Source organism: Fukomys damarensis, unplaced genomic scaffold, assembly GCF_012274545.1.
Source record: "Fukomys damarensis isolate Sample0158 unplaced genomic scaffold, DMR_v1.0_HiC HiC_scaffold_21, whole genome shotgun sequence".
Lineage (NCBI taxonomy): Eukaryota > Metazoa > Chordata > Mammalia > Rodentia > Bathyergidae > Fukomys > Fukomys damarensis.
In genome coordinates this window covers 30,943,850-30,969,285 of record NW_022900933.1, presented here as the reverse complement: position 1 = coordinate 30,969,285, position 25,436 = coordinate 30,943,850, and the positions used below count along the sequence as shown (strand labels likewise).

At 50.2% G+C, this 25,436-nt stretch overlaps 2 protein-coding genes across 5 annotated transcripts in view; one reads left to right on the top strand and one right to left on the bottom strand.

The window, feature by feature from the left end:
- Gpr68 (G protein-coupled receptor 68) overlaps nucleotides 1-12,264 on the top strand; it is a 28,272-nt gene extending 16,008 nt beyond the window's left edge. For 2 of the 4 annotated variants that reach the window (XM_010616303.2, XM_010616304.2), the window contains one exon: nucleotides 8,853-12,264. In XM_010616303.2, coding sequence (XP_010614605.1) covers nucleotides 8,942-10,060 — 1,119 coding nt within the window. In that variant the 5' untranslated portion in view covers nucleotides 8,853-8,941 and the 3' untranslated portion in view covers nucleotides 10,061-12,264. Of the gene's footprint in view, nucleotides 1-1,782; nucleotides 2,358-3,315; nucleotides 3,595-8,852 lie in introns of those variants that run through there. The other 2 variants (XM_010616301.2, XM_033766877.1) reach the window with 2 other exon arrangements.
- A 5,543-nt stretch (nucleotides 12,265-17,807) lies between these two features.
- Dglucy (D-glutamate cyclase) overlaps nucleotides 17,808-25,436 on the bottom strand; it is a 53,366-nt gene continuing 45,737 nt past the window's right edge. Inside the window, 1 exon segment of the mRNA XM_019206348.1 lies at nucleotides 17,808-18,042. Coding sequence (XP_019061893.1) covers nucleotides 17,808-18,042 — 235 coding nt within the window.

The following is a 25,436-nucleotide window of genomic DNA, read 5'->3' as shown; positions in this document are numbered from 1 at the left end:
ATGCTTCCCAGTGTCATTTCTATGTCTCATCTTCACTTCTTGCTTTTGCTTAAAAATGATCTTTGTGCCAAAGAACACAGCATGGGCTCTACGAGTGGGCTTCACCAGCTCAGTAAGGCTGAATTCCTTCCGCATCCCCAAGGCCCTGGCCTGGAGAGAGGAGGGGCTCCTACCCTTGGTGGGAATGGGCGCATCTGCCAGCTGGGGCCTGGGGTACCTATGGTCCCTGGGAGGGGGGACCTGCCAGGGGAAGGAGGGGTCCGTTGCCGTCGGTGGTACCTGCAGGTATAGACGGTGATGGTATTGACATCTGTGTGTCCTGTTAGGCTGGAGTCCCCTGTGGAGGGAACCGTAGGTGCTCTCATTGCTGGGTGTGATTTGGCAATAGCGACAGTCACCATTGGTCCTACATTCCAACCCCCGAGTCCTCCCATGTGACAACAGAGGAGACCAGTGACACCTCTAGACTTCTCTATTCTCAGGAATAGTATTTGTGTCCAAGTGCAGATGACTGTACCGGGACAAGTGGCAGCCTGGCTTGTGACTTAAGGCCTACAGCAGCAACTCATGAAGCGACAGCTGAAAAACGCCTGCTCAGTGGTAGCATGTGCTACTCACACAGTCCCTGACAGGTCTGTGACAATTTGCTGCTTGGAGAAGATGGGTCCTCCAGATCACGTGATGGGGTAGGGAGAAGTCGTGTCCCCACAGGACCCCATGCATGGTGTGTACTGGCTTCCTGGCTTCTGAGGAGCCTAGAAGGAGGCAGTTGAGGCAAAAGATCCGGGCACCTGAAGTGAACAACAGCAGGCTTCAGTCACAGCTCTGTCATCTGTTAGCAGCCAGGCCCTGGCCCAGAGCCTCTACTCCTAGGAGCCTGAGTTTCCCCACCTGTCAAATGGAGCCGAGCTGGGTAACCTCCAGCAGGCTTTGTGCCCTCCTGTGTACTGAGGGGAGGAGGAGCACTGAATGTGAGAGCCACAAGGGCCCAGCAGGCCGAGCTCTGTCTTGTTCCCTGCTCTGGGCCACTTGGTTTCAAACAGTGATTGCTAATTCCTGCCCAGAACCTTGACCCCTTTGTCTTGCCTGTTGACCCCATCTGTCTTTGCCAGAGCATCAGTTCCCCACCCTGGCAGCACTTTATTTAGCCATCCAGGGAGGCTTGAAAAAAAAAACCTAATTAGCTTGGGGTGGGACCTGAGCGCTTGTGTTTTTTATTATTTATTTAGTTAGTTAGTTTTTGGTTTTTTTGAGACAGGGTCTCACTATGTAGTTGAGACTGACCTGGAACTCACTATATAGCTCAGGCTGGTCTTGAGCTCACAGTGATCCTCCTGCCTCAGCCTCCCAAGTGCTGGGATTACAGGCTTGTGCCACTGCTCCAGGTGCGCTTGTGTTTTTTAGAGGATCCTGGGTGTATTCTAAAGCCATGGCTGAGACCCACTGACCCAGATGTTGGTTGCCCTGGGGGAAGGGTAGCAGCTTGAGGACAGGAGTGAAAACAGCTTCCTCTCTGCCTGCTTCTCCTCCTTGTCCTTGGCCAAGTCCACACTACAGCAGTGACCACAGTGTACCGTAGTCATCTGGCTGTGGCCCCGAGGGGCTCCATTTGGACTTCCGGGCAGGGGCTCACTGTCCTATCGCTCCTGGTTTGATAGAGTTAGCACAGCCCATTCTTCCTGTGTCCCCCCAGTGCCCAAAGGCACCTGTCTCCAGTTGAGGTCTCAGCATTGCTGGCAGGGTTCCTCACCCACCTGGGTGTGTGGAAAGCCTGAAGGATGGAGGATACGAGGAGGGAGCAGTTCTGCCGCCCTCATCCTCCTGCTGCCGTGTGGTTCCTCGGCAACCGCCCAGCCTGACACCAGATTGGAGTTCACATGATTCTGCCTCAGCTCAGGAATGGGCGGCCCCCGGCTGGGGATTTTCTAGTCCTCCCAGCGGCAGCGGCACTGGGAGGTACAGGAAACCGCCGGAGGGAGAGCTCCTCCTGGCTGCAGGGCCACCCAGGCTCTGAGGAGCTGCTGCAGAATCCCGGCTGCTGGAGGGTGCAGGGCAGAGCCCAGCTGGGTGAGCAGGGGCAGAGTGGTCTCGTCCCAGATCCCCCACCAGAGGACTCCCTCCGTCCTGATACCAAGAGCTACCAAGGCTGGGGCTTCACTGACTTCTTTCTGCCTGCTCCCTACCCGGCTGTAGAGAGCACACTGCCTTCCTGGGACCTGGAGGGTCTCAGAGAAGCCAGGCAACATAGGCAGGCGGCCACCCTGCTGTGTTTAAGCAGACTCATTTGTGGGTCAGACAATTCATTTAGTAGCTCATGAGCCGCATCTAAGAAATGAAACAGAACAGAAAATATCGAGGTAAGTGTTGCTTATATATGTGTGGATGTGCCTGTGTGGGCTGGGTCCCATTGAAAAGTGTATGTCTTGCTATGGTTTGTGGTCAAAAACAGCTTCAAGGCAGCAGGATGGTGCCTGAGTTTCTGGGTTCTGGGTTCAGACCCTGACTTTCTGTGTGGGCTTGAGCAATTGATTTAGCCTCTCTGGGCTTTAGGTTCTGTGAAATGGGTTGGCAGTGCCAGCCACAATGACTCCGGGACTGTGTGGACTCAGAGGGGACTGAATGTTGAAACTGCTACACCGGTTTGAGAAATGAGACTCTTCTGTCCATTTGTTGTGGGAACAGGGCCGTTTGAGGGAAAGATGGGAACTGAAGAAAAATGCAGTCAGATTTCTACATCTTCCTCAGAGGGAAATAGCCTCTTTTTGGAAAGCTTGTGTGAAGTGTGGAGGGTTGGCCATCTCCTGGGGACAGAAGCCAGGTTGGCAGAAAACTCAGCTCGGTGGGCTGGGCCCCCACGGCAGCGCCTGGCACCGTGAGTAACTGTCTGTGCGTGCCTGAGTGCCCCACAGAAGTGATGACGAATGAGATTATTGTTTATGTGCCCGCTGAAAGCCAGCATGCAGGCTCCTCCACCCCCAACTTGGAACCTGTAAGAGACCACTCACTCCTCTCAGAGATGTTACCTTCCTGTTGGGGGCTTAATTTCCCCCGGTCATCAGAATCCTTGAAGCCCCCTGCACTGACTAGCATTTTTGTCTAATGATGTGCTTCTAGCAGTGAGTCACTTTGAGTGTGGTATCTTTTCAGTATCTTTCTTCGCTGGATGATAACATTGACATTGCAATTCCTTCCTGCAGTGCCCTCCACCTTGGTAGACTGTGGACTGGGCACACAGTAGGTTTTCTTTCCACAGTGGTGTTGAAGGAATAGTTGGCCTGGTAGAGCATCCTCTGGATGTGGGGGACCAGCCCGCGACGAAGGCTGCCGATTCCTGAAGTGGTTTCTCTGAGACTTGGGGCTTGGCTAAGCCTGGAGGTTGAGGATAGTTGCTCAGAGGGGAGCCTGATAAACAGTGCAAGATGGAAGTATAAAGGAAAGTGTGTGCCAGTTGGAGTTCAAAACCTGGCCTGCCTCATCCCAACTGAAGAGATGTAACAGGTTGCTTCATCTCTCAGAGCCTCAGGGTTTTCATCTGTAGAGTGGAGGCTGCTGAGTGTGGTGCTGGAAGAGAGAGCGAATACAGAAACATGTCTGGTGAGTGGAGGACTCGTGAGATATGTGGCTTGGTTTTTCCATTCTGTGTTTTCCAGTTGCAGAACACTTCTGCATCTGATGTGGTCTTTGTTTTTTGAAGATCAAGGCTTTCTGGGGGTCAGGTAGAGAAGGGACACTCCTGGCAAGGTGTCATTTCCAGCTGGGAGCACCTGTCTTCAGGAAATGGCAGAAGCAAGAACTAACTGTAATCAGGTCTGTATGAAAAAGCAGGGTCCTCTGTCCAGCTCAGGCAGCCAGAGCAGAGGAGCCACAGATCCTCTTTCTCCATTTCCTGTTTCTATTCCTGACATAATTGCTCCAGAACCCAGCCTCAAAACTCCCCTACCAATCTACCTATCCACCACCCCTACCCATCTGTCCACCTGTTCATTCACTCATCTGTCTGCCTATTCCCTCGCCCGTCTCTTCATCTGTCTCTTACTCATCAGCCCTTCCATCAGTCTTTCCACCCATTCACCCACATACCCAGCCATCTATCCACTCATTCATCCATTCCTCTATCTACCAACTCATTCCTCATCCCACAAATCAACTCACCCACCACCTATCCACCCACTTATCCAATCATTTACTCACACTCCTATCCGTCCATCCATCTACCCACTCACTAATCTATCCATCTACATTTCACTTAGCCACCCACTCACCTCTCTATCCACCCACCTTCCCACCCATCCATCCAAGAGATAATTTTTGACAGCCTTAAGGACTGGAAACTGAGAAACCTCTCAGAGTTGCCCCTGTGACCTACTTTCCTTCTAATTAGTTGTTGTTTTTACAGCTTCTTGCTGTTTCTTCTCTGGCCATGCCTAGGTTCTACCTAGATTCTGTCATGCCATACTATTTTCAGTTCCCCAAGTGCACTCCTCTCCTCTTGCATTTGATGTGTTGCTCACATTTTTCCACACGAAGATTCTCCCTTCTGCTTGGAGGCTTTTTTTTTTTTTTTTTTTTTTTTTTTTTTGGTACCGGGGATCAAACTCAGGACCTTGCGCTTGCAAAGCAATGGCAGAACCACTGAGCTGAATCCACGGCCCTCTCCCCTCTGCTTGGACAGTCCTTCCTCCTTCCAAGCTTAGACCAACTGTCATTGCTCAGCACAGGCTTTCCTGATTAGCTTAGGTCATCTCCAATGACTCCATAAAATCCTATGCTTTTTATATGCGCTCCTTTGTCTTCCTCTTCTAAGTCTTAAGTAACTCGACTCTAGGAGCTGGGGATTTACCTCAGCGGTTTGGTGGCCTGCCTTGCAAGCGCAAGGACCCAAGTTCAATCCCCAGTACCCCCCAAAAAAAAGTAACTCGACTCTAGGGGTCAGTATTGAGTGTAGTGCCTTCTGTGTAACAGAAATTAACCGAGTGTTGTATAAATGGAGACCTGGATGAATGGATGGACAGTTAGAAGGATGGGTGGATGGATGGGTGTCTGGGTAAATGAGCGAGTTGATAGATGGACAGGTCGATGATTGGAGAGCCATGGAAACAGGATATGAATGAGCACCTCTCCCACACATTCACTCCATGCCCACTTTGCCTTTTAAAGGACAGCTTTGAGGTGGTAAGATGGAGACAGGAAGTCCAACAGGATGCTGCTACACCTACTCGGGGTAGCAGGGAGACATCTTGACTAAACCAAACTAGTGTGTTCGTGGGAAAGCCAAAGAGGAGATGGATATAGTGAATACTTAGGGGTTGAAAATGGCACAATTTAAAGTTGGGGATGAAGATGAGGGAGGAAACTGAAAACCAGATGCCCAACATGAGTGATGGGGCAGGTGGAATACCCCTTCCAAGGACATATTAGAAAATGATGGACCCCACATGGGCCTCAGTGGGCATGTCCTATGAGGCAGCAGGAGCAATTATGCAATCAGCCTGGGAAGAGTTCTGGGAGTCATCAGAATGTAATAGGATCGGAACCCCAGGGGAGATGCCAGGCCACAGAGCGGGCATGGAATGAATGTGTGTGGGAGAGGTGCCCACAGCACCCACCAGACACGGCTCCCCATGGCAGTGATAGGAACATGTGGCATCCCCCTCTTCTGAATTTGGAGGCTCCCTGAGGGTGCAGCCCCTTTCTTGCTTATCTCTCAGTCACCCATGTCTAGCCTGTTGCTGGGGACATTGAATCTGCTCCATAAACACTTGTCCCATCCAACCCTGAAATTCCGGACTGTTGGGCAAGCCGCTTCATTTCCCTGGACACCAGTTTCCTCATCTAAAATGTGGACAATAACAGAGTTGTTGCAAAGATGAGACCAGAGGGCAGAAGTAAAATGTTCTGTAAATGATAAATACTTTTGCAAATAAAAGGTTACAGGCACTTGGACAGGTTCAGTCACTATTTCTTGAGACCTGGAATCTGACTGGAGATGCCCATCAGCTGAGTTTCAGTTCTGCCCACAGCTGTGCTGGGCCTTAGGTTTCCCCTGCAGCTGCCTCTGCTCCCTGCCTTGCAAACTTGTGTAGGACACGTGTGTAGAAGCTGAGCCCAAAACCTCAACTCTCCCAGTGCGTGCCCCTGAAAGCATGGTCCATGGCCCAGCAATTCAGCAGCATCCACATCACCTAGCAGCTCCTTACAAATGTAAATTCTCGAGCCCTCCACCCCAGCCCCCAGACCCACTGAGTCCAGAAAACGGAGAGTGGGGCTTTGGAATCTGTCTTAACAAAGCTCCTGGGGATTCCAGTGCACCCAAGTTCAAGACCTACTTTTCTTTTTGCTCCAAACTGACCATAGGAAGTGCTTTAATCTAAATGTAGTAAATGTTGTTTCTTGGCTCTGCAGATTCGAATATTTCTGACGTGGGTCACCAGGTTTAGCTTACTACTGGCCTAGGAAAGAGGAAGCTACAAACCATTGCCCCGCCCCACCCCACAAAGCCATATACTCACCACTCATAAACAACAGACGTGCGGCCTGGTGAATCCCAGGGAATTTCCAAGACCTGACAGGACAGGTTTTCATGGTGGCTTCATTTGCTTTGCCTGTGCTTTTGAATGGATTGTAACTTCCTGCCAGTGAATTTTACTTGGGCTAGAGAACCCCGGGCAGACATGAACGGTTCTGAGTCAGTACCCTCTGGGGACCATGCAAGAGCCTGTGCTACTGTTGACATCTTTGTAAGCGAGCCTGATGAGTGATGGGCCCCACAGTGTGGGTTCAATTCTGACTTAGCCATCTGTGTGCATTTGGGGGCCCCAGTCCTCAACTGATCCTTCTTCCTTTCCTCTGATCACCAAAATGTGTAAATGAAAGCAGATAAACAAATAAGCAATGCCCGTGTACGCTGCTGGTCCAAAATGGTGTCTCCATTATGGAAAACAATACGGCAGTTTATCAGAAATTCAGCACAGAACTACTGTGTGATCCAGCCATTCCAGTTCTGGGTACGTACCCTAAAGAACTGAAAGTGGGAACTTGAACAGGTCTTTGCACATCCAGGCTCACAGCAGTATTATTGCAAATACCCAGAAGGTGAAAACAGCCCAAAATATCCTTGACAAATGAATAAACAAAAGTAGACACATGCATATAGTAGCATTTTATTCAGTCTTCAAAAGCAGGACATTCAAACACATGGATGAACCTTGAAAATATCATACTAAACTTAAAAAGCAAGACATAATAAGATAAATATGTATGATTATAACAAAACATTTTATCTTGCCTTGTTAAAACTTATTTGTGTACTTGGCATCTCCTCTGTTAAAATCTCAACAATGGGAACTTTACCCTGAGTCAAACTAAGATTCTTGTCTCTGACTCCCCTTTTCACTTTGAGAAAAAAAAAAACTATGCTCCTCATGTTCATATCTGTCATTCAGTGTGGCCCTGATACCGATCCCTAGGGGCAGGTGTCCTCATCTCCATTTCTCAGGTAGGAAACTGAGTCTCCCCAAAGGTAAGTGACTTGCACAGTCCAGTGTGACTGGCCCTGGCCTGGTGCTCATTTCTTTCAGTCCCCGATCCAAAACCTTTCCCAGGCTCCACAGAGGAGGAGAGGTAGCACTGCTGAGGAGCACCCAGGCATGGGGCTGGGTCCTGCAGAAAGTTTTTGTTTCTTGCCGGGTCACAACAGGATATGGACAAGGCCACAGCTCCTCTGAGACTGTCTGGATAGGCCTCCTCCAAGTAGAGGCCGTGGGCTCAGAGTTAATGGACCCAATTAATGCAGTCCTATGAGCAAGTAGGAAAAATGTGAGCGACGCTATCGCTGTAGCCCAAGGGCCCTCACGGTTGTGTTTGGGTTGGAATGGATGTTTGCCTTGAGCCTCCCTTGCAGAGCGGGACACAGGCTGGACTCATGCTCCCCGTTCTCCTGGACTTGCTGCAAATATAGAGACCAGGAAAATAAATAAAGGATAGGGAATATATATAAGGAAAGCCAGAGAAGGAATAAGGAGCCATAAGCCACATTCCAGGGTTTTTGTATGTGACCCATTCAGATATTCTATTTGCATTGGAGTTGGTTGGTAGAATCTATAAGCAGTGACTAGAATGCATGGTGAATGTTTAAATAAAAAAATTTATTACAGTAAAAGACATTGCCAATTATCCCCCTCAAAAAACTTCCCCTGTGCTGGAGATTTAGCTAGTGGTTCCGCTGCCTGCCTCCCAAGCACAAGGATCCCTGGTACCAAAAACAAAACAAAACAAAAAATTCCCCCTTCTCTTCTAATACACTTATCCCATAGTTCTTACCATTTTCTGAAGCAGTTCTGGAAAATCTTCTTTCATGAGTGCCTTTACAAGCTGTGATCAAAAATTCAGTGACTGCTGTTGCCCCGTGCCACCCAGTGGAAAGTCTGGCTTGTAGAAACATTATTGTGTGTCCCCATTCATCGTATTCACTGGATCTTGCACCGGGCAACTTTTGGCTCTTCCCCAAAGTCAAAATGTCCATGAAGGGTAAACATTTTCAGTCAATTCAGCACCCCGAGGCAGCCACAATAATACAACTGAAGGCACTCAACCGAGGACTTCGGAAAGTGGCAGGAACTATGGAATAATGTGTTCCAAGCACGGGGGGGCGGGGCGGTGTCTTAAGGTGGACTAATGGCAATATGTCTTTGCTATAATAGTTTTCTAAAAAAATTTTAAACATTTTCCATAGTTTTCAATCATACCTCACAAATGAAAGGAGTACAACACACAGAGCCATGCCTCACACGCAGTAGGTGCTGTGTACATGCTAGCTGCGACTATTCTAAGACTTTCCCACCTTTGACTTTCAGGGGCTCGCCCACCACCAGTGATGCCCTCCCCTCCATATAGCTTGAGCCACCTTCTGTAAACAAGATGGCGGTGGGGAGTCCCTGAGCCCATGGAGGGTGAGGCCCCTCCCAGCCCAAAGATGGGGAACACCACCGCGGACAATGCCTCGCTGACCTGTACCATTGACCACACCATCCACCAGACGCTAGCCCCTGTGGTCTACATCACAGTGCTGGTGGTGGGCTTCCCGGCCAACTGCCTATCCCTCTACTTCGGCTACCTACAGATCAAGGCCCGGAATGAGCTGGGCGTGTATCTGTGCAACCTGACCATGGCGGACCTCTTCTACATCTGCTCGCTCCCCTTCTGGCTGCAGTACGTGTTGCAGCACGACCACTGGTCCCATGGCGACCTGTCCTGCCAAGTGTGCGGCATCCTGCTGTATGAGAACATCTACATTAGCGTGGGTTTCCTCTGCTGCATCTCCATCGACCGCTACCTGGCCGTGGCCCATCCCTTCCGCTTCCACCAGTTTCGTACCCTCAAGGCAGCCGTGGGTGTGAGTGTGGTCATCTGGGCCAAAGAGCTACTGAGCAGCATCTTCTTTCTCATGCACCAGGAGGTCATCGAGGACAAATACCAGCACCGTGTCTGCTTCGAGCACTACCCCATCCAAGCCTGGCAACGCAGCATCAACTACTACCGCTTCCTGGTGGGCTTCCTCTTCCCCCTGTGCCTGCTGCTGGCCTCCTACCGGGGCATCCTGCAGGCTGTGCGCCGGAGCCACGGCACCCAGAAGAGCCGCAAGGACCAGATCCAGCGGCTGGTGCTCAGCACTGTGGTCATCTTCCTGGCCTGCTTCCTGCCCTACCACGTGCTGCTGCTGGTGCGCAGCGTCTGGGAGGCGAGCTGTGAGTTCGCCAAGAGCATCTTCAATGCCTATCACTTCTCCCTGCTCCTCACCAGCTTCAACTGCGTCGCCGACCCCGTGCTGTACTGCTTCGTCAGCGAGACCACACACAGGGACCTGGCGCGCCTCCGCGGGGCCTGCCTGGCCTTCCTCACCTGTGCCAGGACGGGCCAGGCTCCGGAAGCCTACCCACTGGGTGCCCCCGAGACCTCTGTGAAAAGCGGGGCCCAGGGCGAGGAGCCTGAGTTGCTAACCAAGCTGCATTCGGCCTTCCAGACCCCTAGCTCGCCTGGAGTGGGAGGGTCCCCTGTGGCCTAGCCTGGGTCACCTGTGTGTGGGGATAGGTGAGGCCTGAGCCTTCAGCCAACTGGCCTTTTGGTCCTGTGGCTGCCTCCCACTTTGACCTGGCAGGTGCTTCTTCCGCTGGAGGGATGGAGGTACTGGCCGCAGCCAGGCTTCCCTCGACCCTGGAGGCCTGCTCCAGCTTGGTGAGGCCAGCTGCACCGTCCAGGATAGAATGAGCCCTGTCATTTCCTGGGCATCCTCTGCTGCCAGCTGGGGCTCTGGTGGGAGGGAGGCAGTGGTCTGTCACTCTCAGGAAGTTTGCGAAGAGCAGCTGGGGTGGGGGTGTAGAGTTCGAGGACACAGAGGCTGGGGAGTTGGGAGGTGAAGGCGAGTACGCAGGTGTTCACCTGCCACCGCCTTCCAGTGTCCCTGCTGTCACAGATGATACCTGTACAAATGTACAGGCAGTTACCTGATGCGGTGACACACGAGGCTGTGTCGTAGCCATTGACACTTGAGAGCCACTGCACAATGAGGTGGATGGGGAGATGGCATTTCCAGCACTGGGATGGAAAGAGGGACACTGGGGGGAGTGTGGCAGAGAGAAACCCCCTCTCCAGCCATGCCATGCTGTACAGGGAGAGGTGAGAAGATCCCCCAAGTCTGAAGGCTAATGGCAGACACAAAGTCCAGGGCTCCCAGGGAGAAGATGCCTGGGTCCCTGCGAACAAGCACTTTGTCCTTAACCAAGTTCTTGACACATTTCTGCTACTTAGCTTTCTGTCTCCATCTCCCCAAAAGTGCCACAGTGGACACACACGGACAGAGAGAGAGAGAAAAATGCCAAGGTCTCCATGGCAACTGTTTGCCAAGACACTGAGGCGATGGTCGTGTCTCTTCCCGGCCACTTCCATACACACTGTGGAGCATCCAGCAGCTCAGAGAGGAGCACAGCATTATCCAAGGGTTCTCAGATACACGCAGACCAACAAAACCCATGCATGCATCCTGGCATCTTCCAGCCCACAGGCCTGGGTTTAAGCTCCACTCTGGCTTAAATAGCTCCTATGACCAAGAGGCGAGGTGGCTGGGAACTACCTTGCCTGTTTTCCACGCAGGCTCCTCTGCCTGATGTCCCTACCTGGAGATGACCGTGGATCCAGGGGCATATGAAGCCCAAGACTCAGACCACCACTTTTTTCTGTCCTGGTAGACTGGGTCCAAGGCTCGTCTCTTGCAGCTTTTGTGCCTGGCCATGTTGAGGTGTCCCTCCCACCCTCCGTGCATGCACAGGTTTCTTCTGTTCCATTTTGCAGCTTCCTGCTCCCTGCGTACCACCTCTTCAAAGTTCTCTGAGGAGCAGCAGAGCGAGGTCAAGGGGTGCTTCAGCCTCATCTGACTTGTTTGAATGAGGGGCTTGGCTTTTGTACTGTGCCAAGCACATCCCTAGCCTGGTGAACATACCCAAGGCCAGAGGAGTCACTTGCTGCCCCAGGAGATCACCTTCACAGAAATAATAGCCCTCCACACTTTCTATACGGGGGCTAGAGCCTCTCTGGCTTCACAGGGCATGTTCTCAAATACCTGGGATTTGAGTCTCTCCAGACCAAGAGCTAGGGAGGCTGAATGGTGGTAAGGGACTAGGGCAGGGAACAGGGAAAGGGCAGTGGTTGGCATCAGTAGGACGTTTCTGAAATCTGCGAAGAGTGGAAGTTGGGAGGGCAGGCAGAACTTCATCTTCAACCTTCCTTCCCTCTGCTCACCAGCCTCCAAGAGGCTCATCCTTTAGTTGTGTCTCTTATTCCTTACATCAGAGGAGCCCAGAGGTGGATAACCCAAGCTGATATGCTCCAGGAAGGGTGCATACTGCGGTCCAAAGGTTACACTTGGCTGTGAAGCCCCATTCCAATTCCCTGTGGAATTGAGACTCGAACCACCTGGGAGTTTCTCTTCTTTTTCCTGGAAGAAGAACCAGGATCTTACCGGGGCAATAGCATTGGCTGAGCCCTCCTGTATCTTCATTCCACAGTATTCTTCCCTATTTTGACTTTGAGCACTGTCCTGGCGTTCCTTCTGGCATGGATTAGGATGAGTTGAGGGCAATTCTGTTTACTATGGAGAAGTGTATTTTTGTATTATCTTATGTTTTACATACATACATGAGAAGCATACATGTATTGGACCATGCAATGGATTTATGTAGCAAACCTCAGTCTGCAAATAAAGAAAAGTAACCAGCCACAGTGGGGTGTACTGCAGTCTTTCTATAGGAGGGGGTCTTCCAACACTTGAGACATCTAGAGGGTCCTTGAAACTCCCAAAGCCATCAGTAAAACCCCAGAATTGACCTCAGAAAAAACTCAGAGCAATTGGGGGATCTGCCCTTGGCCAGCCAACAAATGATCAACAGAGCCCTCCAGTGAAACAGGGTTCTCTCTCTTTCCTCATGCTAACTGTCATCCACTCTGGGATTTAACTTGATTACCTCCCTTTTGAGGACAGAGCCTAGCCCTGTGGTTTGGAGAATGCTACTCCCTCTGTCTTTGGCTGCTCGACCCTTTGTACTTGTTGCATAGCTCTTCCCCAGAACAATGGGGCCTCCATCAGACTATCTCCTCCTTACCAGAGCAGAGTCCCAAAGCAGAATGACCCACTACATTAATCTCTTCAGGGATTTCAATGGTGGGTTGTTGTCTGGGGAAGCCCACATGTTGACAAGCCTCTTCAGGCTGGAGGATCTTCTCAACAGAGACAGCAACATGTTTATAAACAACATGTTTATCGCTAAGGATTAAGTGCATCTTATTGAAATGTAAATTTGATTTGGTCACTTAATCCCCCTGGTCAAGATCCTGGAGTCCTGAAGTGTTCTGCAAGAGTAGATGCTTATTCTAAGACTAAGTAAGGACATTATTGGGGATTAAGGCTTCTTCCTTTCCTGAGGAATGGGTGGGAGGAAAAAGTCCATCTGGTTTGGACCGAAGGTGGCAGAAACCATTAAGATTCCTTTCTCATTTGCCAGTGTTGCTTAGTAAAGTGAGGACTCATCATCCTGTCTATACACACTGGCCTGTGGGTTTGGTCAGAGTGGGAGAAATCTTCAACACAAATACATCTCCATCTGCTGTTTTCCACCAGCTGAATCAATGAAGAGAGAGCCAGAATCTGACCCTCTTGGATCCAAGCTTTTTTTGAAAATCCACTTCTTGTACTTGATGATTCTGCAGCCTCCCTTCCTGGAATCCATCTGGCAAGACAGTGGTCTTTGATGACATCCATCCTGGGTCACAGTGATGTCTAGTGCACTGAGGAAATACTGGGATTTCAATCCCATTTACTTTCATTCAACAACTCCCAGGAGAATAGAGCTGGGTTAGACATTAGATATTGGTGCTGGAATATACCAGACAGATCATGCTATTTAAGCCCTTAGCTCTGAAGTATCCCTTCCACATCCCTCAAAAACTATGGTTCACAAACACAACCAATAGCAGATGACTCACTGCTATCCAAGACAAGTCACTCTAGGGTTGGGCAGAAAATATTAACTATTAATGAGCCAAAGTAGAACCACTTTATCCACTGGCCTTAGTTGTGGTGGCTGCAGCCATGTGACCCATTCAAGTACTGTTTGAAGACCACTCTCATATCCCAGTTTTCAGTATTCAACCTTCCAGGCCTGTATTAGGCAAAGTTGGATTAGACTGCAGCTACAAATAAACTTTGCCCAAAGCACAGAGTCTTAACACAAGGGAATCTGGGTGTATCTCAGTGGTAGAGTATATACTGAGCATGATATGACCATGAGTTCAATTCCAGCTCAAAAACCCCAAACCAAACCAAACCAAATAAAAGTTTCTCTTGTTCATTAGAAGCTGCTTTCTGGCAAATTATTCCCCAAGAGATGGCAGTGATTCAGGATCCTTCCGTGAAAAGCTCTCATCATCTTGGGGTCCTCCCATCCCATCCACACAGGTAGGAGAACATCACACAAAGAGAACCTCACTGGGGTTTGTGGCCAAGTCTGGAAGTGCTTGATATCCCTGCTACACTTCACTGGTCAGATCATGGCCACATGACCCCAGTCTAACTGCAAGGGAGGCTGGGAAATGTAGTTTTGCTGTGCATAAAGGAAGAAGAGGCAGAATTGTTAACACCTGGCCAGTCTCTGACTGACAATTCTCCAAGACACCTCCACTTAACAGCTTTCACTTTCCTGGACCTTCACTGGAACAAAATCTACTTCTTCCAACGTGCTACCAGAATCTGAGGATCTGAGATGAAACTAAGTCTGCCTGGCCTGCTATTCAGAAATATGGGCCATTTTCCTCTTTACTCTTGGCAAGCATATGATATAGCTGATGTATTTTGAGTTTCACCTGGTAAGCCATATCTTCTCCATCCTGCTACAGAGCAGTGAACTTCATTGTGGAGCCAGTGGAAGCCACGTGTAATGAGTAGGAAATAGTGGATGCAATGGGCCAGACCAAGTTGGGGCTGGGGGTCAGCAGGGCCCATGCAATGAGAGGCAAAAAGTGACCTCAAAGGAATGGTTTTCCCAACCTAGCACTCGAATGTCTCTTAGCCAGAGGAGCCCGGGGCCTAGCTGGCTCCCTTGGCTCCAAGTCCCGCTTCCTGCAGGCTCCGTGTAAAAGACTATCTCGATGTGCCCAAGGTCCTCTGAGCACCAGAGCACTGTCCCCAACATTCCTGCAAATGCTTAGGGATGCTTATATGTCCTACAGATCCATCCTGGTCAGCTCTAGGCTCATCTCTCACTCTGGGTGACTCCACTATTCCTTGTAAATCACCTCAGGTTCCCATCACCAGTTTCTCCAGCCTACGGCCATGTGCACTGTCCCATCACAAACATGGACACAGGCTCTTCCCCCTCACCCATGCACAGGCACAGCTAGGAAAATGTGAGCAAAGGCAAGCAAAACTTTACTACAAGTCTGAGAAGATGTCATTTTGTGGGGTGGAAAAGCTTTAAAACTGGATCCTGGAAAGCAGAGCCGCAGTGGTCCCTGGGCCGGACCCTCCTAAGACGTCTTCTCCTGACTCTTCCTTGCACCTCAGCCCTTGCTGCAGGGCCCCAGACTTGCCTCTCCCTGCAGGGAGCCTCCAGATGCCTCACTGAGTCTAGGATCCCTATTCCCTCCCTATTCCCAGCCATCTCTGGACTCAGCCAGATATCAGCCTCTTTCTCAAACATGCTCATCACCCATGCAATCTCACAGTGAGGACAACCTATTACCATAGAGCCTCAGGCAGCTCTATGGGATGCTGCTATCACTATTGCAAAACCAAAGATGCATGCATCCCTGCCCCATATGAGAAGAATGCTGGCATCTTTTCCTTGGTGATGGCTTCTTTCTTGTTGCAATCAAGATTTCAAAAATGTCAGGATACCATGTTCATCAAAGGCCCCTGTATCATGGAACTCTGGAGTTCCAAATCAGGAACCAAAAATTGAAATCAGAGGAGACCTAGTAAAGCTGCAGGTGGGCTCAATGAGCTGTGAGGTCACAAGTGAAAGGCTCGGCGCTCATTTAGGGGGTGAAGACTGGTGCCACCAATGCATGCACATACGCTGTAGGTGGGAATGCCTAGCAGCATGACAAGGGACATCTGGGCAGAGGCCCCACCCCAACTACTATACTTCTACCCAGGGGCTTCACCAAACCCATGTGAAGGGAGAATTGGAAGTTAACTGTGCAACTGCTTTACTATACTTATATTTTATTGGAGTGCAAAATGTTATAGTTAACTTCTATACCATGTGTTCATTCATCACAATGGATGTCCCTTAAAAATATCAAGCTGAGCTGGGCACAGGGACTCACACCTATAATCCCAGGTACTTGGGAGCCTGAGGCAGGAAGATTCGAAGTTCAAGGCAGGCCTTGGTAATTTAGCAAGGCTCTATCTCAAGATCAAATAAAAATGGTTAGGAGTGCAACTCAGTGGTAGGTGGCTTGCCTACTAGCATGCTTGAGATCCTAGCATGCTCAGTACTGCCAAAAATGAAAGAAAAAATAATAAAATGAGACACACTTAGGGAAATGAAATAAAGTAAGGCTGACAAACAGTAGAGCCCTAGCTGGGTCTGCCCTATCCAGGTGAGTCAGCTGTCACTCAGCAGGGCACCGCACAAGACGCTGAACTTGTACAAGATGTGAGAATGGGTTGGGACCAGTGCTTCGGTTTCTGATTCTGTTGGAAAATGAGCAGTGGGAGGTTGTGAAAGAGGCCAGGACGCACTGACTGGGAGGACTCTGCACCAGCCCACGTCCTGGTCAGCCTGATCCACCCTTGGGCCCTAGGGCTGCAGCTGCCTTCCTCTGCTGCAGGTCAGAGCATCCAGCTGGGGCTCCGGTGAGTATGGATAGGGAGGGAGGAGGTGGACGAAGTTTGGCGGGTGAAGGGACATGAAGGCCAGAGAGGAGGAAGTGGTTGGAGAGATCATTCGCCCAAGTAAACAAAATGCTGTTTGAAGGGCCTGCAAGTGCAAGGTCCTGAGTTCAATCCCCAGTATCACAAATAAATAAATACAAAATGCTGTTTGAGAATGAAGGCTTTTTGAAGGTATAAATATTTTGGCGTTGCTGAGTAAACCTTCCACAAAGCCCAAAAGCTTGGCAAATACACATTCCACATCTGTGCATCTTACCCTTTCCTAGTGGGCCCAGAGGATTCTTCCTGGCCTGGGTGACACCTATTCATTCTTGTGCTCTGCCTTCTGGTTAACTGTTCACTGGTGTCCCTATTAGTAATGGGCAAGAAGGTTTTCAGGGCGGCCCACACGGGTGGCCTGAATGAGCCAGCATGAAGGGGGTGGAATGCTTGCTTCTACAGCATCAGGCACAAAGCAAAAATTTGAAGCCCCAGAGAAATGTCCCTGGTCCACACCATCAGCCCCATTTCCCCGTTTCCTCCTGGGAAGATAGTTTGCTGCTTCCAGGCCCCGCGAGTACGTTGCTTGCCCAGTGTTAACCTGCAAGGCTGCTGCGAGAAGAAATGAGGGCTCTCAGGGAACTTTGCCTAGATGCAGGCCGGGCCATCACGTGGGAACTCTGCACATGCATAACACAGTTGGTCACACGTGCCCCGTGGTGACGTCCATTAACTTCTGGATCAGATGATCCAGCCCATCCACCTCCATGCCCCAAGATGCCCAAGACTCCATGTCAGACCTTGCACTATACCCAGATGTCTAACATTTTTACTTCCTGGAAAAAATCAAAAGAAGAGGTAGAAGTTGTGGAAGGGGAAGAAAAAGTAAGAAGTGCCATACATACACCTGCAAATGGAAAAAGAGCCTTTGACTTGATGTGTCGCTTTGAAAAGTAAAGTTTTGGGCTGGGGATTTAGCTCAGTGGTTCTGGCACCTGCCTCATAAGCACCAAGGACCCAAGTTTGATCCCCAGTACCAAAAAAGCAAAGAAAAGTAAAGTTTTCTTGTCATCCCATATACTCAGGAGGCTGAGGCAGGAGGATCACAAGTTCAAACCCAGCCTGGGTAACTTAGCAAGACAGAGTTCAAGAGAAAATTTAAGAAAAGAGGGCAGGATGGATGTGGCTCAGCAATTGCTTAGCATACACAAGGCCCTGGGTTCAATTCCCAGTATTAAACTTTTTAAAATTAAAAATAATCATGTTGCTAGAAGGTTTATGATGAAAAATAAACCTGTTTCATGCCTCAGAGGCTCCCAAACCCACTTCCCAGAAGTCCCCACTTGCACAGGTCAGGCTGTCCTTCGGGTGGTCCACCTTCTTGTCACCAAATCCTGCGCTCTTGTGCAGACCTGCGTTTTCTTGCAAACACTAAAGATTCATCCTTCAGCAGGGGCACCATGGGCCATGACCTGCCAACCAGCTCTGCCCAGCCCGATGATCCACCCGAGGCCTGCGTGTACCAGAGGCCCCCATTCCCCCAGACCCCACCTTCAGCTTCCTGAGGCACAAGCCACAAATCCTGCTGCTGTCGCTGTCTAGGGTGGATGAGGGAGCAGCTGCAAGGAGCAGAGCTGTGGAGAAAACACAGTCCAGGGCCCAGAAGCACAGTGACTTTGGGACATGACAGATCCAGTGTGGGTCTTTCCTGGCAGGGGTTTTCACAGCGCTGTGTCTTGGGGTGCATACCTGTAAAATGGGGATGTTGCCAGTAATAGTAATGGCCTCTTCAGAGGCTGTGGTAAAGAGTAAATGAGACCATGGAAGTAAAGCATTTAGCATGGCCCCTGACACACAGCAGGTGCTCACAAAAGGGGGCTGATTATTAAAGGCTGGGCTTGGGCTAAGGGCCTTTCTCCCTTTGACTCACTTGGTAGTTAAGGGGAAAAAATATTTGATCCCTCTATCTCTCTTTCCCATTCTCTCAAAAAATAAGGTCCCTAAGAATTAGCTAAGCCACTAATGTGTCTGTCCTTGGTCACACAGCTCAGGTCTCTCTAGGAAGGAGGGTTTCAGAAGGCATCAGGAGGGAGGGGCAGAGGTCACACCCTCCCTCCCTCCCTGCCTCCTCCACAAGCAGAGGCAGAGGGAAGACAGGAGTCCCCAGGACATTAGGGCTGGTGTGAGAGGCTCTCACCTGCCTCCTCAGGCATGCTTTCACCTAGTCTATTTTCTATCAGTTTTATTGAGCACCTATGGGGCTAGGTCCTGAGCCAGAGATATTGGAGTATGACAGCCCTGTCCCCTGAGGCTCCCAGCTAGATGAGTAATAACGAGGAAGTCACAGCACAGAGTGGGGAAGATTGTATGGAAGAGAAGTTTTATAGACTGAATGTTTGTGTTCTCCAAAATCAAAACATTGAATCCCTGATCATCAATGTGATGGGATTTGAAACCAGGGCCACAGGGAGGTAATGAAGTTAAGATGAGGTCATGAAGGTGGGGGCTTCATGATGGGATTAGTGCCCTTATAAGAAGAGGCATCAGAGCTGTCTCAGTCTCCACTGTATAAGCACACAGCGAGAAGGCAACCACCTGCAAGCCAGGAAGACAGCCCTTACCAGAGAATTAAACCTTCTGCGGGGAGTAGATGGGGAGGACGTGGACAAAGAATCTGGATGAAGGGACATGAAGGCCAGAAGGGATGTAATCACTGGAGCCAAGCTTGATGTTGGGCTTCCCAAACTCTACAACTGTGAAGACTAAATGGCATTTAAACTACAACAGTCTGATGTGGTTTCTTTGGGGCGGGGGGATCTTGTACCTTTATTTATTTAATTTTTTTTTTGCAGACATGAAGTTATTTTATTAACAAGGGAGTCTGATGTGTTTTGTTCTAGCTGCTGAGATGACTAAGATGAGGAATGAAAAGGGTCAGAGGATGCAAGAGGAGGAATGAGCCCAGTGAGGGGCTTTGAGGGCACTCATGAAAACTCTAAAATAATGAGTAAACCGCTGGCAAATGTTGGCAACTGTCACCTTGGAACAGCTGGCCTGGGCCAGGGTGGATATTCCCTTGTGGAGGGAGGCCCAAGGGCATTTCCACTTTCCACATGAGCTCACCATCCAACAGCCCCTTCCCTGCGGCTGCCCAACTAAGAATGGTATTTCCCACCCTTTGTCTGGACTTTATTCCCCACTTCTCTTTCCCATTGGTCACATCCTGTCTTTGTGGGGAAATGCATCTCAGACTGTGGGACCATTTTCTTCAAGCCTGAGTCCTGCCCTTAATGTTCTCCTTCTTCTGGCACCCCCCACGGGGGACCTAGGGAGGGCCTTGGAGTCCTTAGGGTGCATGTGACCAGTCAACAGGCTAGAACTGGCTGCCACTCAGTCTCTACGGGCCCAGGGACCAGCTGGGCTAACAGCTACTCCCTGCACATTTCCAGGAATTGCTGAATAGCCACCTCATCTTCTAAGAAGCCATGTAGGGGTGGTGATTGGAAAGGAGGGCTGAGGTAGGAGCAGCTGCCTGGTCCAGGCTAAGTGAGGCAGTGGGGCAGGAGGGGGGACAGAAGATGACCACGGTAAGGCTGTGTGGACAGGAATTAGGGCCTGATCTGATGTAGATGGAGAAAGAGGCCCCAGGGAGACTTGTGGGCTTAGAGGCTGAGTGTGTGGGCATCTGCTATTAATTTTTAGAGGAGCACATTGGGCTGGTATTTATGGGATGTGATACTGCTTTGAAGTGTGGTGAAAAGCTGGGTGTGCACTTATAGTCCCAGCTACTTGGGAAGCTGAGGAGGGAGGACTGTTCAAGCTCAGGAGTTTCAGACCAATCTGGGCAATCTCGTGAGATCCTGTCTCAGCAAATCACAACAAAACAAAGTTGTTATGGCTTATATCTAGAGGTCTCCCCAAAGCCTCATAGATGGGGCTTTTTGTTTGTTTGTTGTTGTTGTTGTTGTTTTGGTATTGGGTTTCAAACTCAGGTCCTTGCGCTTGCAAGGCAGGCCACCGAACCGCTGAGCTATCCCCGGCCTCAAAACAAAGTTGTTATGGCTTATATCTAGAGGTCTCCCCAAAGCCTCATAGATGGGGCTTTTTGTTTGTTTGTTGTTGTTGTTGTTGTTTTGGTATTGGGTTTCAAACTCAGGTCCTTGCGCTTGCAAGGCAGGCCACCGAACCGCTGAGCTAAATCCCCGGCCCTAGATGGGGCTTTTTGGAGTGACCTGATCATGGGTGATCATGCTGCTGGATTAGTCTGATTGGTTTAGCACAGTTCTGGACTTACTGAGGGGGGAAGACACACTTAGATGTGGGTGGCACCACCCAATAGGCTTGGAGTACGGATGGAATTAAAAAGGAAAGAAGGACCTCGCACTGCCCCGCCGTGACTTCTTTCTCCTCAGTCATGTCTTTGTGTCGAGCCACCTTGCCTTGCTGCTTGCCAAATATGGACTGACACCTCTACAAATTATGAACTAAAATAAACCTTTACTCTTTTAACTTGTGGATATTGGATATTTAATCCCAGCACTGAGAAATTCACTAAGACAAAAGTGGAGTGGGATATGGGGGCCTCCTGGAAAGTTGGGACTGTTCTGTACCTTGATCTTGGTGGTAGCTGAATGGATTCATACGTCTTAGTCACTTTCCCCTTACGGATACCCGCAATTTAAAGGAGGAAGGTTTACTTTGGCTCACGTTTTTTTAGAGGTGGCTGGCTCCAGGGCAGAAGTGGCATGGAAGTGGGGTCTGCTGCAGAGCAGAAATATTCACAACATGGCGGCCAAGAAACAGCGAGAGAAGGGAGGAGCCAGGGAGGAGACACATGCGACAAGGCCACGCCCCCCGTGACCCGCCTCTTCTGGCCAGAGCTGTAGCGCTGGTTTAATCCAATCTCACTTGACAAGCTCCGCTTCTGGGCGTGTGAGGCCTTGGGGGAAAATCCAGACCCAAACTGTGACAGCATACGTGTGTGAAAATGCATCCAACAAATTAGTCATGCTCTAAACAAAATTATAAGGAATAGCAGGGGTGGGATGAAAGCTCTGGGAGGGAATAGGAGCCCCAGTTGAGGCCAGAGGCCATGTTCCTGCCTCTCTGCATCATCCATTCATCTACTTGTCCAGCATTCATTTTTTCATTCATCTGTCCATCCACCCTTCCTTCCTTCCTCCCACCCATCCATCTATCTCTCTGTTATCTCTCCGTCCAACATTTCCTGAGGGCCTTCCCTATGCCAGGCCCTGAAGTAGAGACAAATAAGCCTCCATTTGTTCCTACAAGAATTCCCACTCCCTCACTCTTCAGCAGGCATGTGAGTAAAGGGGTCCTCTTCTGTTTCTGGATTTGAGCTGGTAGAATCTTGAGAATGGTGGGGGTGAGGGGCAGTGGCCAGGCTCTCAAAGTGCACACACCTGTGCACACTCACCATGGATGAGAGTAGAGGGGTTGAGGCCTGGCCAGAGACCTTGGGGGCCCCTCTTCAAGGCAGTGCTGCTGTACCCAGGCTCAGTGGCTGTACCACCTTATTTCTGGCTGCTGGGTTGAGGTGAGAAGTACAGGAAACCTATCTGGTGTTTATATCATAAGCCCCACTTCCCACAGGCAGCCTGTTGCTACCCAAGGATGCTTCCTGTTCTTGGCTCGCCTACCCTTTGTGAAGGCCCTGAGTTCAATTTCTAGAACTACAAGAAAAAAAAAAGCTCTCAAACTAGGCAGGGTAGAACACATCTGTAACCCCAGTTCTTGGGAGGCTGAGATAGGAGGATTGAGAATTTGAAGTCAGCCTGTGCTACATAGCAAGATCTTATCTCAAAAAAAAAAATTACATCTGTGCTAGGTACAGCTGCACACACCTGTAATCCTGACACTCTGGGAGTTTGAGGCCAGCCTAAGAAGCTTAGCAACACACTATCTCAAAAGTAGCACAGTAGTAGAGAGCTTTCCTAGCGTGAGTGGGGCACTGGGTTCAATCACCAGAACACACACATACATACCCACACACATTATTCCTGCCCTGAACATTTACCAACTTTTCATCCTCACACTTTCCTAAACAAGACAGTGTAACAATCATTTGCACAGCATTTGCATTGTGCTAGGTATTATATGTCACCTAGAGATGATTTAAAATGCATGGGAGTGTCATGAGGGTCACACATGAACACGACCCCATTTCATACAGGGTCTTAAGCATCACAGATTTTGGTTCCCTGTGGATACTGAGGGACAAGTGTAATGGAGAAAGAGGTCCTGACCTAGATGATGACTAGGCAGAGTGGGCCTGGCTGGCCCCAGCTCCGTCCTCATCCTTGGAGGCCCCCAGTTCCTCCCAGCCTCCAGTCCCTGCCCAGAGATCCGTTGCCCTGCCACCCACTCGGTCTCCAAGGTGAGGAATATGCAGCTCTGCAGGATCCTTGTGCACCTGACCTTGTAGAACTACTGTCAAAAGGCATCTGATGGCTTTTGCCCTCGGGCTGGCAGACCTGTCCCTGTCCTCCCTACCCCATGCCTGCGGCATTCACTCTGCACTCAAGAGGCCTCTTCAGGCCCTCACTGGGAGGAACCCTTGGGTTGAGGGTCACAGTGGGGCAGGGCGTGCCCCATATAGTGGCAGCCACTCCTGCCAATCACCAGGAGGCTCCTGAGATCTGCTATCTGTGACTACAGAAGACCCTGCTTACCCAGGAAACTCAGTGCAGAGACGGAGACATTGCTCAGCCCAACCAATCAAGCTTTGTCACAGGCTCAGGCCATGGCTCTGCTCAGCACCTCTGGTGACTCAGGGACCCCATTGAGTGTGCTGATTCTGGTTACTGGCCCCCTGCACACTGCACTGTTTCTTATCCCCGCACCTTAGCAGGTGCTGTGTCCTGGAAGCCCTTCCCACCCTTCCTTCTTGGGTCACCCCTCATCCTCCCAAAGCCCAGCTCAGAGCCACCTCCTCCAGGCTGCTTTCCCTGAATGAGCCCAGTGTGTTCTCCCCCACCTCACTATTTGGAGGGTGGCCTGCCTGCATCGCTCACCAGTGGTCCCCAAGTTCCCTGTCTGACCCCTCTCAGTCACCAGAGCATCCTGTGCCTGGCGCAAGCAGGGGTCAACACACATCCTTCTGTTTTAAAAACATGCCCTTCTAGTCCCCTCATGAGGGTGCTGCATTGTTCCTGTACTAATGGAGGACCGGGTGGAAATGCAAAAAGAGAACTTGCTGTTCCTGGAGGGTGCATGAAGGGCTGTGTGGACTTGCTGGGGTGGGGCTCGTGCCTTTGTGTCTGTGTGAGTCAGGAATCATGTGGGAGGCAGCCCTGCCTGCTTTTTTCCTGCTCAGATTCAGGAAGTGTAAAGAAAGCACACGAGACCATTTCCCCTCTGAAAATGTCACTGCTGCAGCTGCCTGAGCCCAGCACCCTCCCTCCCTCAGCACCCTGGCATCCTCAGGAGCTGGGAAATGTCTGAGCCACATCAGAAGAGCCCACAGTCTGGGGTCAGAGAGATTCAGATCTCAGCTCTGCCTCTTTTCTGGGTGGTCCTAACACCTCTCAGAGCTCCAGCTCCTGTCTCTGTAGCGTGGACATGACAACATTAACCCAGGAAATGTCCAAATTAATCGGGGCGGGGGAGTGCAGAACCTGCAGGGAGGGAAAGACCTGCAGAAGCAACAAGAGAACGGGAAGGGTGAATGACAGCAGAAAAGAGATGGAGAGGCAGTGAGGGGCTCTGGAGGGGGAGGCCTGTGAGAACCGAGAGGCGTGGGCCTCCACTCCTGGCTGGCTGGAAGACATCGCAATCTCCTGGCACATCTCAGCTTCTGTCTGCTGAGCTCAGCGACCAGTAAGCTCCCTGCCTCTAGGAGGCCTCCGCATCTCCCCAGACCAAGCTTCTTCCAGGCCTTGGAAACTACTCTCTAAGCCTAGGGGTCTCCAGGCATGTCCAGTGGGAGTATCCAGGGATGGGTTGGAAATGTAGACTCTGGCCACCTCGGCCTCCTACAGCAGGAAGTGCTGAAATGACTCCCTTGCATCTAGAATTTGAGAATTCCAGCTCTGATAAAGCTCTGCATTCATTTCGTGATCAACCAAGGATCTCCCAGCACCTGTCACAGGGCCTTCTGGGCTCACCACTGGGAAAGCAGACACAGGATAAGAAGACCTAGCCACTGATCTGCAGGAGTTTGTTTTATAGTTGACCAATTTAGGTTTTTGGGGAACAAGCCTAGGAAAGTGAAGCCATATGCATGACACAGGTACCTGAGACTGGCTCAGACTGGTTGGGAGTGGTGTTGGGATTGGCAGGCCATCCTAACCTACCCCAGAAACCCATCCCCAACCCCTGACTGGGAACCCTGGGTCACAGGGCTCCCTCCTGGTAGGTGGGGCAGCTGGCTGAAGCCAACAAACTCTTCCTTGTTGAACTGGCAGTGCTCCTGGAACCACTTTTTGTCCCATGGGTGGCAGAGGGGTTGTCTGTCACCTGTCCCCAGAAAGCCATTTGGGTGTGATGTGTGAGGCTCCAGGTCCCCCCAAACCTTGTCTCTTTCAGGTCAGATAGCCCAGTGCCTTTCCCCGTGTTCCTAGTACTCCCACCTGCCGTCTGCTCACAGGTGAAGTCGTATCGAACACAAGGTTTCAAAGTGAAGTCAGGGCTTTGGCTCCAATTTATTTTCTAAAATATATTTACAGTATTGTTAGATACAGAATGGTTACATTTGTTTTGGGGAATCGGTAGCTGTATATATTACTTCTTGATCATTTTGACCCCTCTTCTTCTCTTCCCTAGCTTCCCTCCTTCCTTTCCCCACTCTAAAACATCTGCCTTCATTTCCTACCATCATTCTTTTAGTTTACTTTTTAAAAAAATATTTTGGGTTTCTTTTAAGAAAGGAACCTTTCAATATTTAACTTTCTACATCTGATTTATTTCACTTCACATCATGGGGTCAAAATCCATCTGTTTTCCTGTAAATGGAGTGAGTTCATTCTTCTTTATGGTGGAATAATATTCATAT